Source organism: Pongo abelii, chromosome 13 (assembly GCF_028885655.2).
Source record: "Pongo abelii isolate AG06213 chromosome 13, NHGRI_mPonAbe1-v2.0_pri, whole genome shotgun sequence".
NCBI lineage: Eukaryota > Metazoa > Chordata > Mammalia > Primates > Hominidae > Pongo > Pongo abelii.
Window position 1 is genome coordinate 104,738,146 of NC_071998.2, and position 18,981 is coordinate 104,757,126.

The following is an 18,981-nucleotide window of genomic DNA, read 5'->3' on the forward strand; positions in this document are numbered from 1 at the left end:
GACCCCCACCTCTGGAGGCGGGGCAGTGGCTTCCAGCACTCTGGACCCAAGGCCCTGGGTGAGCAGGCTGGTCTTCCTGGGGCGCCCTGGCTGGATTCTTGTTACTTCAGCTGTTGCAACAGCTGTCTCACTGGGTCCCCAGCTGCCTGTACTTCCTCTATCAGAGCAGTCCCCATGCTCCTTCGGACTAGTTGTCTAACCTCTGTTTTTTCTGCTTAACTGAGGGCAGAGATTGTGTCTGACTTGTTCCCTGCCGTCCCCCTAGTACCTACCTCAGTGCTTGGAGAATGCATGAATGTATGCGTGCCCCAGTCCTCCCTGCCATCCACACATCCTGCCCACATTCCCCAGAGCAGCTTTGACACAGCACAGCTCTGCCTGTGGCATTTCATTGCTCACAGGGCAAATCCCATGCCCACCATGTGTTCTGCAACCTCCCCCTCATCCTTTCCTCCCCTCCTGCCCTAATTTTCTCCTACACTTGCCACCCTCTCACCCCTGGGTTTCTCGGGTTTCCTATAATTGCTCCAGAGCTCCCGTCAAACCACTTCCCACCCCAGCTCTCCCAAGAACAGGGGCCTTACCAAACCTGCACACAGCCCCTGTTCATACAGGCCTGCCTGGGAGCACAGAAAGAACCATGAGCTCTGGGCCCTGTTCGCCAGCATCTGCTGATGTGGGATGCACCCAGGTGAGGGGCCTCAGGCAGCACTCCAGGCTGTTCCTTCTCCTTCTACAGCCCTCTGAGGGCCCCAAACACTTGTGTGTAAGGCTCCAAGGAAACAGGGAGAGACCCTGGGCAGGAGATGTGAGTTCTAATCCTGCATCAGCCTCTCATTCTTAGGTAATTCCTTTACCCTCTGGGACCCCAGGTTTCTTATCTCTAAAATAAGACCACTGATAGCTCCCATTGTATCAAAAACTTTTCCAGGGCCAGGCACTGTGAGGAGACTCAAATAGTCCTGTGAGTCCAGTGTGATATCATTGGGCTCAATTCCAGATGAGGAAACGGAGGCTCTGAGGTGTTGAGAGGCTTGGCCAGAGTTGCACAGCTAAAAAGTGGCCCCATTGGGATCAAAATCAGCCTGGCTCGGGTATCTGAGCACATAACCACTGGGCCCTCTGAGAACCCTTCCGTCTTGGTTAGTTTCTCAGCTGATCCCTCCGGGTAGGTGCCCTCTGGGGGCAGTACCCCTGCCTGAGCGGCACTTCCCCTCCTGGCTTTGTTTGGTTTGGCCTCGATTTAGAACAGGGTTGGCAGAGGCAGGCTGACTTGCATTTCTGGTTTTGGGTTTGTTGCTGCACTTTCCCCAAGGGGTGGGCGGGCTCCGACTGACAGTCACCACTGGGACAGGCCTGGGCCCCACCCTCACCACCCAGGAAAGGGGAAATGCGGCCTGCTCCCCACTCAGTGCCACTCCGTGCCAGGCCCTGAGGGCACCCGGTTGCTGCTTCCTTCCGTCTTTCCCCAAGGACTATCAGAGGCAGGTGGCTGGGCCAGGGGGTGGGTCGGGGGGAGGTCTGGCCATGTGGTAGGGTGATAGGACTGAGGGGCCCCAGGGAGCTGGCTGCAGGGCAGTTTGTTTCTCCTGATGGAGAATGCTCCCTGGTGGGTGGGGCGATGGGCTGGGGACTGGTTTGCTCATGGGGACAGAGATCAGAAGTGGGCTTGAGAAGAACAGGGCCAGAAGGCCTGGGCTCTGGCCCCAGCCTAGCCCCTGATTTGTGCAGGGTGGCTTTGGGCAAGTCACTAAGTCACTGTCCAGACTGGGCCCTCAGCCTTCCTGTCTACCCAATGGAGGGTCTTTCTGTCCACCTGGGAACAGCCTGATGGGACTGAAGCACAGCCCTTAGTTTCCAGATGAGAATTCTGGACTGGAGGCCCTGACATTACAATTGCCAACACTGACTCTGGTGTTTGGCAAAATTTGGGGTATGTGGGAAACACGTGCTGCTGGTTGAGGTCCTTAACTTCAGAATTTCCCTCTAGATCAATGCTTTTGAAAGCATTAACTCCAACACCACCATCTTCTGTAGGAGCTTTCCAGCTTTTCCAGCTTTTCCAGCATATGCTCCTGATCTGTTACTCAGGCATGCTGATTATCCCATTTCATAGGTGGACACCTTGAGGCCTAAAGGTTGGTGACTGGCTGTACCTGACACCCTGTGTGATTCTAGGTTGCCCCTTGCTCCTCTCTGGGCCTTAGCCTTTCTGTCTATGCAGTGGGGATTTCAGATTGCTGTTTTTTCAGAGTCTGAGAGGGCCCTTGTGTGGAGTCACCTCTGAGCTGCAGGCAGGATTTCCAGGGCAAGAAGGCCACAGCGTCGGCAGGCACCTGTCTTTGGCCTGTGAGCCATAGCCTAAGGCGTGCCCTTCCCGACCTTGGCCAGATCACGCTAGAGTCCTCTGAGGCCTCCCCTCCCTTGCCCAGCCACCTTCTCCACTCTGCGGGGCTCCACTTTCACTTTCACGCTCCCAGGCTGTGGCTTTTACCCGTGCCGCGCTTTCACATCCGCTCACATCTGTGCTCCCAGATGCCAGCGTGACCCCTGACATGTGTGTGCAGCAACCTGCAGCTGCCCCAAGCCATGGCTGAACACTGACTCCCAGCCGTGGGGCTTCACCATTACAGACTCCCCGGGGCTTCAAAGACTTCTCAGCTTCGAGCATGGCCTTTTGGGTGTCAGGGCAGCTGTACAATAGTGGGTAAGTCACCGGCCTTTGGGCTCAGTTTTCTCATCCATCAAATGGACATTAATGATTTCTACAATGAGAGCTCTTAACCCATGTTCTGGGGGTACTTACCCCTGAAGTTTTCTGCCAGTGTGCGCGTGTGCCCGCAGGTGCACACATTCCCAAGCATCTGTTCAGTTCCCGAGTATGGGTGGGGTCTTTCCCTTTCATTAGTTCTCAGCAGCTATGGCTTCTTGAAGTCAAAATCTGGGCTCTAAATAAATAGTTCCAGCTCCGGCATTCCTGATCCTTGAGTGGGAGGGGCCCACCCCAGACTTGAGAACTGCCTCCCTGTGTGGTTGTGGCACCATGGACACTGACTTTTTCGGGGCCCCAATCTTCTGGCGACATAGCTGCTATTCAGACTTTCATCAAGAGAAATGTTTTTCTCTTTGCACATGAAATCTACTGTCGAAACTCAGCAAAACCCCCTAGGATCCCGAGGGTTGTGTGTGAGGCAGGAGATGCTGTGTTTTTTGAGGAATTCCTGAGCTTCCTCCAAGCAGTTTAAAAATCCCTGGGTGGGTGATTCTTCAGGGAGGTTCCATGTGTCTGTGACATCTGGTGAGTCCAGGTATGGACAATATTTTAAAGTTCCGGTTTCATTCCAGTTTAATAGTTTCAAAAAGATACTTAAGCGTTCAGAGCACATTCTTGTTTGAATGACTCATTAGGATTTTTTAAACTTTAGTTCAGGTAGAAGACACCCTGGGCTGGGTTCAGTGACCGCCCTGGCTTTGGGGTTTGGCTTGGTTCTGGTCCATAAGCAGAGACTGCCTGGTTCTCCTTTATCCCCAGAGGCAACTTTGACCCTGTTTCCTTTTCTGTAAAATGGGGACAGTGATGCTTCTTTTATAGGGTTGTCGGGAAGGCCATATAAGAGAGTGGGGTCAAGCTGGCCTGGCACCTGCCAAAGCAGGAGCTAGATAGACAGTGGTTACCTCTCCCTCTTCTCCTATAAATGACCAGCTGTGTTTTTGATGGACCAGAAAGTTCAAGCAAGAAGACAGGGTGAGAATTGTTACACAGCTAAGTCAAAGGGGCTTTGGGGGTTCCATCTGGCACCTCAGCTTTCAGACTGGGGGGCCGGGGTTCAGGCCACTGCCTGATTTCATGTCAGCTAATGCATGGTGTCTGGCATCTGGGAGCCTCCTCTTCTGAACCGTTCTTGTTTTCTTTTTGTTTCCCAGATGTTTGAGACGGAGGCAGATGAGAAGAGGGAGATGCCCTTGGAGGAAGGGAAGGGGCCTGGTGCCGAGGATTCCCCACCCAGCAAGGAGCCCTCTCCTGGCCAGGAGCTTCCTCCAGGACAAGACCTTCCACCCAACAAGGATTCCCCTTCTGGGCAGGAACCCGCTCCCGGCCAAGAACCACTGTCCAGCAAAGACTCAGCTACCTCTGAAGGATCCCCTCCAGGCCCAGACGCTCCGCCCAGCAAGGATGCGCCACCATGCCAGGAACCCCCTCCAGCCCAAGACCTCTCACCCTGCCAGGACCTGCCTGCTGGTCAAGAACCCCTGCCTCACCAGGACCCTCTACTCACCAAAGACCTCCCTGCCATCCAGGAATCCCCCACCCAGGACCCTCCACCCTGTCAAGATCTGCCTCCTAGCCAGGTCTCTCTGCCGGCCAAGGCCCTTACTGAGGACACCATGAGCTCCGGGGACCCACTAGCAGCTACCGGGGACCCACCTGCGGCCTCCAGGCCAGCCTTTGTGATCCCCGAGGTCCGGCTGGATAGCACCTACAGCCAGAAGGCAGGGGCAGAGCAGGGCTGCTCGGGAGATGAGGAGGATGCAGAAGAGGCCGAGGAGGTGGAGGAGGGGGAGGAAGGGGAGGAGGACGAGGATGAGGACACCAGCGATGACAACTACGGAGAGCGCAGTGAGGCCAAGCGCAGCAGCATGATCGAGACGGGCCAGGGGGCTGAGGGTGGCCTCTCACTGCGTGTGCAGAACTCGCTGCGGCGCCGGACACACAGCGAGGGCAGCCTGCTGCAGGAGCCCCGAGGGCCCTGCTTCGCCTCCGACACCACCTTGCACTGCTCAGACGGTGAGGGTGCTGCCTCCACCTGGGGCATGCCTTCACCCAGCACCCTCAAGAAAGAGCTGGGCCGCAATGGTGGCTCCATGCACCACCTTTCCCTCTTCTTCACAGGACACAGGAAGGTGAGAAAGCTAAAGGGGGAGGGAAAAGGATACATGCAATGTGGGGAGGGCTGGCCCAGGAGCTGCAGGGAATGAGAAGTCACCATGTTCCACCCCCACTGTCCTGGCAGCCTCCCAGCGAACCTTCCACCTGTTGGACAGAAGATAAAACTGAGGCCCAATGGGACCAAGAAGGCAGAGCCTGGACTTAAACCCATGACTTTAGGATTCCAGATGCTGTGTTCTTATAGCTCCACTGGTCCCCACAGAAAGCAGAGCAGGTGTAGCTTAGCCCAGGCCATTGCGTATTTGGAGTTAAAAGATCTGAGATAGTAGCTGGAAAAATAGTTACAGCCTAGCCAGACTAGAAATCCATCAGCCAGTCACAATGACAACACACATTTATTCCGTGTCCACATTATCCTAAGCAGTTTACATGAACTCATTAACTCTCACAACAGCCCTTTGAAGTAGATAGTATTTTTGTGCCCATTTTACAGCAGAGGAAACCGAGGCACAGAGAGGTTATCTAACTTGCTCCAGGTTACACAGTTTATCAGTGTCTGAACCAGAATTCGAATCTGGTTCCAGGGCCAGTGCTCTTAATCAACCACCACACCGTTTGCCTCTCGTGAATATTTATATGTAGATAAATAAGTATTTATTGATTTCCTGCTGTGTACCAGGCCCTGCGCGCTGCAACATAGCAGGAGCCACAGAAGTGTGTGAGGCTGGTCTCAGCCTGAGAGAAATAAGTTACCTGTGTGAAGTGGCCTAACTGAACAGATTGCGCCATGATCTTGAAGCCCACCAGCTAGTTTGGGTCTGGGCTCTGTTTCTTACTATGTGGCTTTGGTTGAGTCACTCAACTCCTCTGAGCCATAGTTTTCTTCTCTGAAAAGTAGAGGTTAATAGCACTCACATACCAGAATGGTTGAGGATGAATGGAAGAGGCTGGTGCCTGATAACACTAGCCACATGAGAGGCGGCCCTCAGGGAATGCTGGGCCCCACTCCTTCTCTTGAATTGCAACAGCCAGTGCAAGGTGTTGGTGTGAGGCCAGGTGAGTAGGGGTGGTCAGTGCTCATGGAGCGCAACTGACTCAGAGATCTAGAACTTCAGGAGGACAGACCCCAGGGCCTAAAGCCATCAGGAAAAGCTTCTGGAGGAAGATACCTCTCAGCTTGGCCTTGAAGGTTGAACAAGATTAGAATAAACAGAGAGGTAGAGGCAGGCATTCTTTGGCTAGAGCAGAGCATTCCTAAAGGGCAGATGCCTGGCACAGGTGCTGCTATTCCTCCCTCCAACCCATGGCAGACATCGTTAATGGATTCCAGCATACTTCCTCACCAAGTTGGGACATGTCCTCAGAAGCCTGCTTAGCTTCTTAGCCACTAGCAAGAAGGCAGACTTGCCTTCTGGGGAGATGCCTTCTGCTGAAAGCTAGTCATTCTCACAGGGCAGGCTGGGGCCCTCCAGAAAAGGGTCTTGAACTTTGGCCTTGGAACTAAATCTCCGTTTCCTCATCTGTAAGCGTGTGTGGTTCTCACACTGTGGTGTGCTCCGGAATCACCAAGGGGAGGTAATTAATATATGATTCCTAGTCCCCATACCCAGAATTCTGGAATCAGAATCTCTAGGGGTGGTGCCCAGACCCTGTATTTTAAACATGCCCCGAGGGATCATGATCTTGCCAAAGTTTGAATATCACCATCTTAGGCCGTTTCTTGATGGTTTCTACAGGAGAGAGTCCGGAACGCTGTCCTTCCAAGGCAAGGCCTCAGGCTTACTCAGATCAGGCCTGGCCACTCCACTTTGGAGGGCGGTTGAGGCCCAACTGCCTTGGGCTTCCCAATCCTGATTCCCCCACTACACCCTTCCCAGTTCTAATCCCCTCACCACACTTGCTCCAATAAAACTGTTTATATACAGATAAATTCACACACATTCATGTGTATGCATTTATCTAATTCCCCAGCTCAGTTGGCCTCGGCTCCTATTTTGGGACAGATACTCCTGCCTGGGAGTCCAGCAGGCCTGGACCAGCTCTCTCTTGTCTCAGCTTCCTCCTTTGGGTTCCCAAGGTTCCCACTGGCACCCTCCCCTGTCCCACCAACTTTTAGCCGGTCGCTTCCTTTCTTGGGTTTGAGTGGCTGAGCTGGCGGAGACATCAGAGGCTGCCCCCAGCCTGGTGGTGGCCACCCTTCCATGTGGCTTCCACACACCAGTCCCTGAGCCCTTTGCCATTCATATCCTGCCCTCTTCCACCAGCAGCTTCAGTACAAAACTTGTCAAGAGGAGATGAAGCCCCAGATGGGACAAACACCATGGTCTAGCTCCATCTCTTACTGGTACTGGGCCTTGGGCAAGTCCCTGCCCCTCTGTGAGCCACAGTTTCCTCCTTGGTGAAATGGGTATGGTAATAATGCCTCCTTCCTAGAGTTGCTGGGAAAATTAAATAGCTTAACACAGGTAAAACATTTAGGGCAGTACTTGGCGCTCAGCACCTGGTGGGTGCTGCATAAATGGTAATCATGTGATGCGGAGGGGGAGGGGGAGAAGAGCAGTTACCAGGATAGTACTGGCTGTGCCACCATTCAAAGTACCACCAGACCCCATTTCTCACCTTCCTGACACTGCTGCAAGGTGGACAGGCACTCGTCCTACAGTGGGAGGCTGAGGCTAGCAAGAGATGTTTTGCTGCCAGCCACACAGCAGCAAGTGATTGATGGCGCTGGACGAGGCCTCACCCTTGTCCAGTCAGTCCTCTGTGGCTCTACCCTAGACTCTGCGACCTCATGCTGATGAGGGGCCAGGGGTGGGGGACTGGCAGAGGGACAGCGGTGGGTTCCCCCATGACTTCTATCTTCCTGGCTTTGGCCCGGCTCTTCTGGGAGGGTCCCCTGATGCTGATGGGCCACTATTCCCAGGCAATGCCAGGCAAAAGGTGAAGAGGCGAGGGGTGAAATGTTCAGGCTGTGGAGTCAGACAGACCCAGGTTCAAGTCTCAGCTCTGCCTCCTCCACCCTGGCTCTGAGACCTTGGCCAAATTGCTTCTTTCTCTGAGCTTCAGTTTTCTCTTATAAATGGAACACGGAGTCCCCTGGGAGTTGTCCCAAGGGTTCCAGGGCTCAGTACATGGAAAGCTTGGGCTGGTCATTTGTGCTGCTGTGCGGATAAGCTGAGGCTGCCCAGAGCGCATGCTGCCTGCCACAGGGTGACATTCAGTCTCGACGTTGTCTCCTGTCCACACCCCTGTTATCCTGCCCTCTTGTGTGCTGAGCAATTTCTACTGCGAGTAGGAATGTCAGAACAGGCAGACCTCAGAGATGGTCTGCTCGACCATGGTGATCTCACAGATGGGCCGACTGAGTCCAGAGAGGGAGAGCCCCCTCCCCTACCCCCGCCACAGTTCTCCAGCCGGCCGTCCACTGGGTCTGGCGCCCTGTGCTGGGTTGAGTGGTCTCATGGTGCCCCCTGCCGCCAGACCCCTGCCTTCCCGGCTGCTCCCCGGAGGCCCTGCAGAGCAGATCCACAGGCCTTTTTCCTGGGGAGTCAAGGAAGCCCCGGAGAATCATTGTGTTTGGGTCCAGGATGCTGCCATTGAATTCTATTCCAGCGTATCTGGCTCAGCACAGAGGGTCATGGGCTATTCTTTGACAGTGAGGAGACCACAGGCTGCAGCCCTTCCCTGGCCCTGCTTCCTTCCTCCCCTGCAGGGGACTGGCCTGGGCAGAGGTGGTCCACAGCGGGTGCCAGCCCTGTTTCACTAAGCTCCCACGTAGGTCAGAGATCAGACGAGAGGACCCCCAAAATGCCTTCCAGCTCCTATTGATAATAGGATGATAATACCTTCAGGCCTCCTATTTTTAAAAAGCCTAAAGACTTATTTCGGATGTGTAAACAAGTAAGTACAGAGTTTAAATCCACTGTTTCCACGTGGTTCCATGGGGCCTGCCAGGCTGGGCTGGATCAGAGAGGGCAGCCATGGATGGCCAGGGAGCGCCAGAAGTCCGACCAGGACCAATAGGGGAAGCCAGCTGAGCCCTACTCACAGACGAGCCCTCAGTCACTAGTGGGCTCTGGACCCAGACCACAATTCTCTGCTACTTGTTAGTTCAGAGGGCCCAGGCCAGTTACCAAACTGCCCTGGGCATCGGTTTCCTCAGCTGCACACTGAGGGGAAATATCAGTAGCTAGCTCTTAGAATCGTTGCCAAGATTAAATGAGATAAAGTATGTTAAAACACTTTGGCCCAGCACCTGACATGTAGTGAACGCTCAATAAATAATGGCAAAACCCATGCTAGCTAAGAGTACTTGCTCACTGCTGTGTGTTGGGCACTGTGCTGAGCATGTCCCCGTGTTAACTTACATAATCCACACCACAGCCCTTTGAGGGAAGTCCAGTTATTACCTGCATTTTACAAATAAGGAAACTGAGGCACAGAGAGGGATGTAACTGAGCTAAGGTCAATGAGCTAATAAATGATTGCGCTAAGCTTCAAATCCAGGCAATTAAAAATCTACACTCTTAATCATTGCTATAATTACAGTAAGAATTATAATTATTGTTCCAAGAGGTGGTGAGCTCCTAGTCCCTGGAGGTGGCTGGATGAGGCTGGGCAGGGCCCAGGGATTCTGCCTGGAGTGAAGGAAGGGCTGCATGGTCTTGGACTCACCTCCATCTGCTTTTCAGCCGGACAGGGTCACGTAGTGAGACAGTGGGGAGAGGATGGAAAGGAGAATCCCTTTGGAGGGCCTTTGCAGGCTGGGCCCTGGGCAGGCCTTGAGGCAGCTGTGGGAGGGAGAAGTCTGGGGAGCCACTCTGGCTGCCTCCAAGGTCAGAGGCCAAAGCCTCCCTGCAGCTATGGTGAGTCCCTAGGGCTGGGAATCAGAACCCGATTTTTTCACCTCAGTTTCTCCTTGGCTCACAGGCTCTTCTTGGTGCTGGGGTTTCCCCAGCAGCCCAGGGGGCCAACTCCTAGGGCCAGAGCTGCCCAGCTCCTCTGTCAGGCTGCTGGACTTGGGTCAGTCCCTGCCGAAGACACTCTCCTCCCCGCAGTGGAAGGAAGAGCCCATTTCCCAGCAGCGCAGAGGCTGGGGATGGCGGCTGGGTGGGAGTGGTCCCCAGGCCCATTGTGTGGAGCCGATAAAGTACGGAAGCTGAGGTTAGAATGGGAGGAAGCCCAGGGCCCGAGGGCTCTTTCCCACGAGTGGGGGCCTTGGGCATGGCCTTGCCAGGCCAGCGTGACTGCAGCCTGTATGTGCACTGAAGGGTGCCCTGAATGGTGACAGTGGTGACACTCACTGGGCAATGACCACTGGTTACTGAGGTTAGCGTGGGTGCCAGGACTGGGCCTTGGGGTCCAGAGTTTATCCAGGTGAACCTTCCGTCAGCCCTGTGAAGTGGCTGTCACTATGCCTAAGCCATAGCTAAAAAAATGGAAGCCGAGAGGCTAGGAAACACCCAACGTTGGTGAAAGCAGGATTTATATCCAGGTCTGGTTCCAAACCCTTGCTCTGAAATCACACACCATACGGCGTGTGCCCCTGTGTGCACGTACACACGTGTGTGTTTACAACTCTGGTGGGGCAGCATTCTCAGGAAGGAGGCAGCGCTTCCCGAGTCTTTCACGGGAAACATTAAAATGTGTTCCGACCTTGCATTTTTGAGTAGCAGCATCCTCTGGTGGAGAAACACAGGCCTTGAATTGAGGCAGATTCCAGCTCTGTCACTTACATGCTGGGTCTCCTTGGGGAAGTGACTTAAATTCTCTGAGCCTCTATTTACTTTATAGGTTTATTGTGAGGTTTAATGAGATAGTATCTGAATTATACCCTATCCAGGGCCTGGCCTATAGTATGAGCTAAATGAAGGTGTAATTCATCCATCCATCCACTCATCCACTCCTTCATCTACCCACTCACCCACCCACCCATCCATCTATTCAGGCATGCGTTCATCTACCATCCACCCACCCACCCACCCATCCATCTATTCACCCATGCGTTCATATATCCATCCACTCATCCACTCTTCCATCCATCCGCTCATGCATCCATCCATCCACTCATCCATCCATCCACCCATCCATCCATCCATCCATCCACCCACCCATATATTCATCCATCCATCCATCCACTCATCTATCCATCCACCCACCCACCCGTATATTCATCCATCCATCCATCCACTCATCTATCCATCCACCTATCCACATATCCATGCATCCATCCATCCATCCATCCATCCATCCATCCATGCAGGTGGGAGACTCACAAAAGCATCCCCCAGGGAAGGAATTGCACATGGAGATGAAGACCTTCTGTTGGTTGGAAGGCAGAGTCGAGGAGGTTGCTGAAGTAGGGGCCAGGCTGGAGAGATAACTGAAGGAGTTGTAACTGATATTAAATGGAACTTTCTGCCCTGATCCTAAGATGGTAGATCCGGTCATGTTATGGAGTTTGGACGTTATCCCGAGGGCACTAGGGAGCCATGGAAAGCTATAAGGCAAGAGAGGTGCGCTGAGGCCTGTGTAATGATTTATTTTATACACTGCTGACCATCTCAGGTCTCCTTTGAACTTCAGAATCCTGACTTAATCATTATGATCCTGATTTTAGAAACTAAGGAATAGAGGCTTAGAGAGGGGCAGGGATTGGCCTAGTGACACAGCAGAAGCCCTGCCCTCTCACCTGCTCACTGCCTGCAGTGAAGCCTCTGTCATGAGTGCCAGCTGTCTGGCTTCTCCCCAGTGAGCTGGGGACCTGAATGTCCCAGGAGGAGATCCCTGTGGCCGGAGATTCTGCCAGGCCGATTCCACTTCATGACCAGGCTGTTCCCAGCAGTGGGGTTCCCCTCCCTCACCTGTGTGCCGGGGGTGGGGGTTTGGGGGTGGAAGGGGCTGGTGGCAGGGACTGTTGGGTCTCTGAGCCTCTCTTTACTTAGGCAGGAGCTCCTGGGTGCCCAGACTGCATCGTGTCTGTCTTCTCTCCGCAGATGAGCGGGGCTGACACTGTTGGGGATGATGACGAAGCCTCCCGGAAGAGAAAGAGCAAAAACCTGTACGTTGGGAAGATCCCTGGCTTCTGCGCTCCTCTTCCTCCCTTGCCCCAGGGCTTGTCTCTCCTCTAGGGGTCAAGCTGGGGAGAAGAGGTTGTGCCTGGTCCCGCACACAACCCCAGACAGACACCAAGGAAAAACTGGATCTTGGAACTTTGCAGTGACCCCAAAGTGGGGTCACCTGGGTCCTAAGCATTCTCTCCAAGTGATGCAAAGTGCTGATTCAGTACCGGGAAGCCACAGTGAACCAGAGGCAACCAGCCCAGTTGCCCTGGCTTTAGCCCAGCTTCTGAGCCAAGCAGGGACCAAGTGACTTCAACAACTCCTTTGCTCCCTCTGGGCCCACGAGTGACCTGAGAAAGGGTGGAACTGACAGTCATGGGGCTCTTCTTTCTCTTCCTGAGCTCCTGAATGCTAATAGTCTCAGGCGTTGCCGGGAGGGGGCGCTGCTGGCCCAACTGCCGAATCCCGCACTCCCTAAGCCTTTCTGGCCACACTCAGGCCTTCTTATACTATGGGGTGTTTGTTAGAGGTGTCAATGAAAACGATGTGTGTGTGGGTTCTCAGGTCTCCTTCTACCCCCAGGCCTAAGGCCCTGGAGACTCGGGGGAGGTATAGGGAGGAGGCAGTGGGGTGCATGCACAGTGACCCCCGCAGAGGAAGCCCCTCCCCACCAGGTCCTCTAGCACCCACCACTAGGCAGGAATTGGGCTATGGGGAGGAGCCTCCTGCAACCCTCTTCCCTGCCCTTGACCTTGGGTGGGGTCCACTACCCTAGAAAGCCTTCCTCACCCCAGCTGCCTTGACCTCTCCAGTTTTCTGCAGCAACTGTTGGCTTCTCTTAGTCCACAGCCAATTGCACTTTGTTAGCAAGGTGAAATGCATAAACCAAAACAGTCCCTTGCACCAACCATCTTCACTTAACCTTTTGTAGGATGAGAGAGGATCCAGGGGGTGCCAGGACTGTTGAATATGGCACTGGAAGTGGGAGGTGTAGGGAAGCAGTGTGTGGCAGCAGAGGGCAGGCATCCCGGGTGCTGGAGCAGCCCTGTCTAGCCTCCTTTCAATGTAGGTGCTGCCTTTTGAATTGCCTGAAGCCCACACATTTTTTTTTTTTGGAGACAGAGTCTCCTTCTGTCACCCAGGCTGGAGTGCGATCTTGGCTTGCTGCAACCTCCGCCTCCCAAGTTCAAGCAATTCTTGTGCCTCAGCCTCCCAAGTAGCTGAGATTACAGGTGTGTGCCATCACACCCAGCAAATTTTTTTTGTACTTTTAGTAGAGATGGGGGTTTTGCCATGTTGGCCAGACTGTTCTCAAACTCCTGGCCTCAAGTGATCTTCCCGCCTCGGCCTCCCAAAGTGCTGGGATTACAGACATGAGCCACCACGCCTGGCCTCTGAAGCTCACACTCTTAAAAGCTTAGACGAGGAGTCTTAGGACATCTAGGGTAATAATAAGAATAACCATTAATGTTTATTATGCCAGGCACTGTACTGTGCATATTTCATATGTGATCTAATTTAATCTTTACCACTACTTTTATTTTCCGTTCCGTTCTTTCTTATTGACCTTACCCTTATTTTACACATGAATAAACTACTGTGCAAAGAGGCTAAGTTACATGGCAAGGAAGCGTTGGAGTTGGGACCTGGAGACCTAGCCTGCTGGCTCCTGTTTGACAGGAAACAGCCTGACAGAGAAAAAAGCTTGATAGGAAACTTGAGAGGTCAGGAAACTTGTCAAAGGGCACACAGCTGGTAACTGCTGGAGCTGGGATTTGAACCCAAGACTAACTCCAGAGCCTGGGCTCAGCCTCCCCTGTAGGACTGTCCTTCATTAGACAGGATGTCTAGGTCTTAGTGCCATTTTAAGCTTGAATAGCTTCAGAAGTATAAATGCTTCAAACTTACCAAACCCCCTTGAAAGTTTAATTATTTAACTTTCTTTTGCACATCTTTAGTTTTGTGATTTTTGAATAATCAATTTTTCATTTTCATTTGTGGTTTCAGTCAGCATTTTCCATCTTTGGGAGGATGGAGACCAAAACTTAAAGTGAAACATTTATTATTTGAAAATCACAAAACTATGCACACGACATTAAATAATTAAACTTTAAAATGGTGTTTTTGTAAGTTTATAGGACTTGTACTTCTGAAGTTATTCAGGCTTAAAACTACTAAGACGTTGGGGTCCTGCTGTATATTCATGACTGGATGTCGCCAATGCAGGTGACTGAGGCTGAGAGGCCGGCTGGCAGGAGCCATTCTCTGGGAGGTGCCCTGTACAGGGGGTCTCGGGAAAAGGGGGGCGAACATGAGCAAGAGGCATTTAACTCCTTTCTTGCCAGCAGTTTCACCCAGTGCTGAATTCTGCTGCCTCCTTGGGGACCGGCAAGGCTAAAAATGGTTCTCGGCTAAAAATAGCCAGTCCTGCCACCCTGGTGGGCAGTGCCTCCCCTGGCTCCCTCCTTCCCTCTCAGCAATTTGCTGACTTGTCCCCCACCCCCCACCACTGTCGCCCTGCCGCCATGGTAACGAGGAGGCCAGTCACAAATAGCTGGGACTGGCTTCCTGCCGGGGCGGCCCCAGAGGCTGCCCCTTGCAGACACATGCCCGTTTCACGGCTCCCTCTCCGGGTTGGCCAGAAGGAATTTTTTTTCCGCTCCCCCTCCTGGTGCCTCCCATTTCCTGGCTCCTCCTGTCTGAGTCCCAGCCCCGGCTTGTGCCTGGGAGTCCAGTCATCAGGCCAGGATTCCAGCGAGCGTGTGTGGCTGCAGCCTGCACCGCTGCTGCCTGCTGCCCAGGACGCGGGGTGGGGGACAGGAGCCAGAGTGGTGCTTCCTGCAGACCAATCTGCGGCCCCAAGGTGGGGGGCCCTACAGAGATGCTCCGAGGCATGTACCTCACTCGCAACGGGAACCTGCAGAGGCGACACACAATGAAGGAGTAGGTGCCCTCGACCCAGCTCTCCCGACTCTGGATTTGCAGGGGCGAGTGGGCCAGGCTGAGCAACCTTCTTTTCTGCTTCTGTCCCCAGAGCCAAGGACATGAAGAACAAGCTGGGCATCTTCAGACGGCGGAACGAGTCCCCTGGAGCCCCTCCTGCGGGCAAGGCAGACAAGATGATGAAGTCATTCAAGTAGGTCCTCCCTGGCATCCTGGGACCCTCTGGGGACTCACTGGCTCCCCGGGGAGTAGGACTGAGTGGTAGGGTTGAGGGGAAGGGGCTTGCCGGCTGGATCCAGCTCTGGGGAGACAGAGGCTCTCACAGAGGGAGCCGGGTACCTGGCAAGCAGCTATCCTCACAGGGAGCAGCTGCCCTAGGGGGAAGGCTAGGTGGGTGGAGATGGGGGCTGGAAGGGACCCTGGCCCCAGGAAAGAGGGTGGGCCTCCTTCCTGGGCGCCCCAGCTGGGCTCAGCTGCAAACTGGGCCCAGGGCAGTAAACAAAGGCCGCCTGGCCCAGCCTCCCCCCAGGTTCCCATGCCTCTCAGTGCCCTCACAGTGTTCCCTCCCTCACCCCTCAGGCCCACCTCAGAGGAAGCCCTCAAGTGGGGCGAGTCCTTGGAGAAGCTGCTGGTTCACAAATGTAAGTTGGGCCTGCCTGCCCCCTCCCTGTGCCCTCGCTCCCTCTCCCTTTTGCCCCCATCCAGACCCTGTGTAGCTGGTGCTAGAGAGGCCGCCTTCCCTCTCCTCGGCCGTCAGGGTGTCCTTGCTGTTGCAGAGAGGCTGAGCCCAAGCCGAGGCCCTTGGTCTGGCCTTGGAGCCAGCTTCTGCCAGCCCCTCCCTGTCCATGTGAGCTGGCACTGCCTGCCGGAGGCCCATGGGACCTGTGTGCTCAGATCCATATTCCCAGAATAAGAATAAACATTTCTACGTACTGAGGGCTTTCACGGCGCCAAATGTGCCTGCCATCTCATGGGCAGGGTCCCATCGGCTCCTCCCAGGGCTCCGGGAGACAGAATTGATAGTCCCCATTTCACAGATGAAGACACTGAGGCATAGAGACGGGGAGACCTGGCTGAGACCCTGAAAGAGGCAGTGGCAGGGCTGGGGCCACATCCCAGGGCTCCTGGCTGTCGGGGATGGGCATTGTACTCAGCTCCCAGCATGCCCATCTTCAAAGTCCTGTAGGGGTAAGCTGGGGCATCTTAAGGGCAGGAGAGGCTGACTTTGCCTCTTACCCCAGGATCTGTTCTCCTCATAGACGGGTTAGCAGTGTTCCAAGCCTTCCTTCGCACTGAGTTCAGCGAGGAGAATCTGGAGTTCTGGTTGGCTTGTGAGGACTTCAAGAAGGTCAAGTCACAGTCCAAGATGGCATCCAAGGCCAAGAAGATCTTTGCTGAATACATCGCAATCCAGGCGTGCAAGGAGGTAGGACCTCAGGGCAGACCCTCAGCTTCTCCAATCCCCAGGGCCCAGTGGCCTTTCAGCTGCAAGGTGGCAGCCAGCAGCAGCACAGGAAGGGGAGAGGCCAGAATGACTCCATGAGCCCAGGTACCCAGCGGGGAAGATGCAAGCTAGGATCAGGGGAAGAACAGAATCCCAGTTAGTAATAAAAATGGCCACCACCAAGGCACTGCCGTATGCCAGACATGTGCTAAGCCCTTTATGTATGCGCTCTCATGTTTAATCCACACAACAGCCTGTGAAACGAAGAGACAGGCTGGGCACAGTGGCTCATGCCTGTAATCCCAGCACTTTGGGAAGCCGAGGCAGGCAGATCACTTGAGGTCAGGAGTTCGAGACCAGCCTGGCCAACAGGGCAAAACCCCATCTCTACTAAAATTACAAAATTAGCCAGGTGTGGTGATGGGTGTCTGTGGTCCCAGCTACTCGGGAGGCTGAAGCAGGAAGCAGGAGAATCGCTTGAACCCGGGAGGCGGACGTTGCAGTGAGCCGAGATCGCACCACTGCACTCCAGCCTGAGTGACAGAGCGAGACCCTGTCTCGAAAAAAAAAAAAAAAAAAAAAGGAGACAGTCTTAGACAGACAAATCATAATTGCGCCCATCTATTGAGTGTCTACTGTGTGCCAGGCACTATGTGCAAAGCACATTATATGGATGATCTTGCTTGGTTTTCACGCTTTGAGGAATGTACTATTATTCCTAGCTGGTAGATAAGACAACTGAAGCTCACCGCACTTAAGTGATTTGCTTAAAGTCACACACCCAGGTGTGGCACTCCTAGGATTTGAACCCAGGAAGCCTAACCCTCAGGGTGGTATTTTCAGCCTTATAAATGCTGCCAGCCCTACAGGAAATGACTGAGCCAGGACTTGAATCCTCTGGTCTGAGGGTCTCTACTTCAGATGAACCTTAAGATGTGGGGCAAAGGGGCTTGGAGGTGAGAGGCTGGATGGGTCCCTTCCAGACACATGCACCCTAAGGTCAGTCCCCAGCAGGCAGCCCTGACCATGTCCCCCTCTGTCTCCGCAGGTCAACCTGGACTCCTACACGCGGGAGCACACCAAGGACAACCTGCAGAGCGTCACGCGGGGCTGCTTCGACCTGGCACAGAAGCGCATCTTTGGGCTCATGGAAAAGGACTCGTACCCTCGCTTTCTCCGTTCTGACCTCTACCTGGACCTTATTAACCAGAAGAAGATGAGTCCCCCGCTTTAGGGGCCACTGGAGTCGAGCTCAGCGTTCACACCAGGCGGGCTGGGTCCCCTGCCCACCTGCCTCCCTCCCCCCTGTGACGGAGGGGGCAAGCAAGCCCCCAGAGGCTGTGTCTCTGGACAGACGGATAGACATACGGAAGCGAGGCCTGGACCAAGAGAGGCCCAGGCTACTGGAGGAGTAGAAGGATGGGCCCCGTGGGGTCCCTACTGCCCCGGTACGAGGGGGCCCAAGGACCCTGGCAGGTCAGGGGCCCCGGCCAAGCCAGATCTGGAGCTGCTGCTCCCTGCTGCGGAGACCACGGAGGCTTTGCGTTGACCAAGTTCCTTAAAGAACTGGCTGATGGGGCAGGAGGTCCAGGCCTGGGCTCTCGGGCCCTCCTGGAGGGCCATTGGAGCTCGCAGCTCAGACCCCCACTTTGAGTTTTATTTATTTAAATAGTAGTTGGATGCTTGGCACGTCGTCCTGTAATAGGAAACCCTTGCCTCATCAGTTTTCCTGATTTACAAGTGCAATATTTTAGCCAATGCCTTGTGAGAAGCTGCCATGCAAAGGTGGACACCATTCTCTAGCTTCAGGGGATGTGCTCGTCTCAGGCACCGGTGGCAGGCAGCTGGCCTTCTGGACTAAGGCAGCCTGGGGGGACACTGCAGTCTGGCTACACACAGAGATCTGGCACCCCCTGGGTGGAGTGTCCCTCGGGGGCTTTGGGAAAGCATGGCACCCTCAGACCACACAGTAGCCGAGTTCTGGAGCAAATAAAAGGCCTGTGTTATTTCTTGTTCTTGACCCTTTTTGTGTGTTCCTGGTCTCAAGCCTTCCCAGGGTGGCTGGGGCTGGCTGGGAGGGTTGGTCGTTGGGCTGTTGATTCAGCCACTGCTCTCTTGCCATCACCTGCCCCCATCCTGGAGCCCGATACACTGATACACGGGTGAGGGCTGCTCTCCCACGCCTTCCTCTGTGCCAGGCGCCGTGCCACACATCCTAGTGGTCACTGCATCTCCTCCCCAAGCCTGGGAGGTAGGGCTTATCCCCATTTTACAGATGAGGAGATGGAAGCACAGACAGGGAAGATCACGTAGCCAGCAGGTGGCAGGGGTTCAGCCCAAGTCTGACTGGCTGCAAAGCCTGGGCTCTGCCGGCTACAGGATGGAGTCCTTGCTTGTCGCCAGCTGGCCACATGTCTTTCAGCAAGTTCCTTCACTTCTCTGCCTCACCACACCCTGAGGTTTGAATAGAACTTTCATGTGGTGCAGGGATGCCTGGTGAAGGTGGACGGGGCCAGAATCTCAGGAAGGGTGGTGGCGGCCTTATGGAGGCCTCTGGACAGAAGGAACAGCTGTGGAGACAGGAGATAGGACTCACAGAATCTTTCTGTGGCCCTGGGCAAGGCTTTCCCTATTGTGCCTTTGTT

At 54.3% G+C, this 18,981-nt stretch overlaps 1 protein-coding gene across 10 annotated transcripts in view; it reads left to right on the forward strand.

Moving 5' to 3' along the window:
- The window catches only part of RGS3 (regulator of G protein signaling 3), a 136,778-nt gene extending 118,422 nt beyond the window's left edge, over positions 1-18,356 (forward strand). For 8 of the 10 annotated variants that reach the window (XM_002820128.5, XM_054520483.2, XM_054520485.2 and 5 more), the window contains 6 exons: positions 3,925-4,902; positions 11,884-11,948; positions 14,984-15,085; positions 15,472-15,533; positions 16,152-16,318; positions 17,385-18,356. In XM_002820128.5, the coding sequence (XP_002820174.2) occupies positions 3,925-4,902; positions 11,884-11,948; positions 14,984-15,085; positions 15,472-15,533; positions 16,152-16,318; positions 17,385-17,570 (1,560 nt within the window). In that variant the 3' untranslated portion in view covers positions 17,571-18,356. Of the gene's footprint in view, positions 1-2,318; positions 2,708-3,924; positions 4,903-11,883; positions 11,949-14,510; positions 14,893-14,983; positions 15,086-15,471; positions 15,534-16,151; positions 16,319-17,384 lie in introns of those variants that run through there. The other 2 variants (XM_054520488.2, XM_024252319.3) reach the window with 2 other exon arrangements.
- Positions 18,357-18,981: the final 625 nt, after the last annotated feature.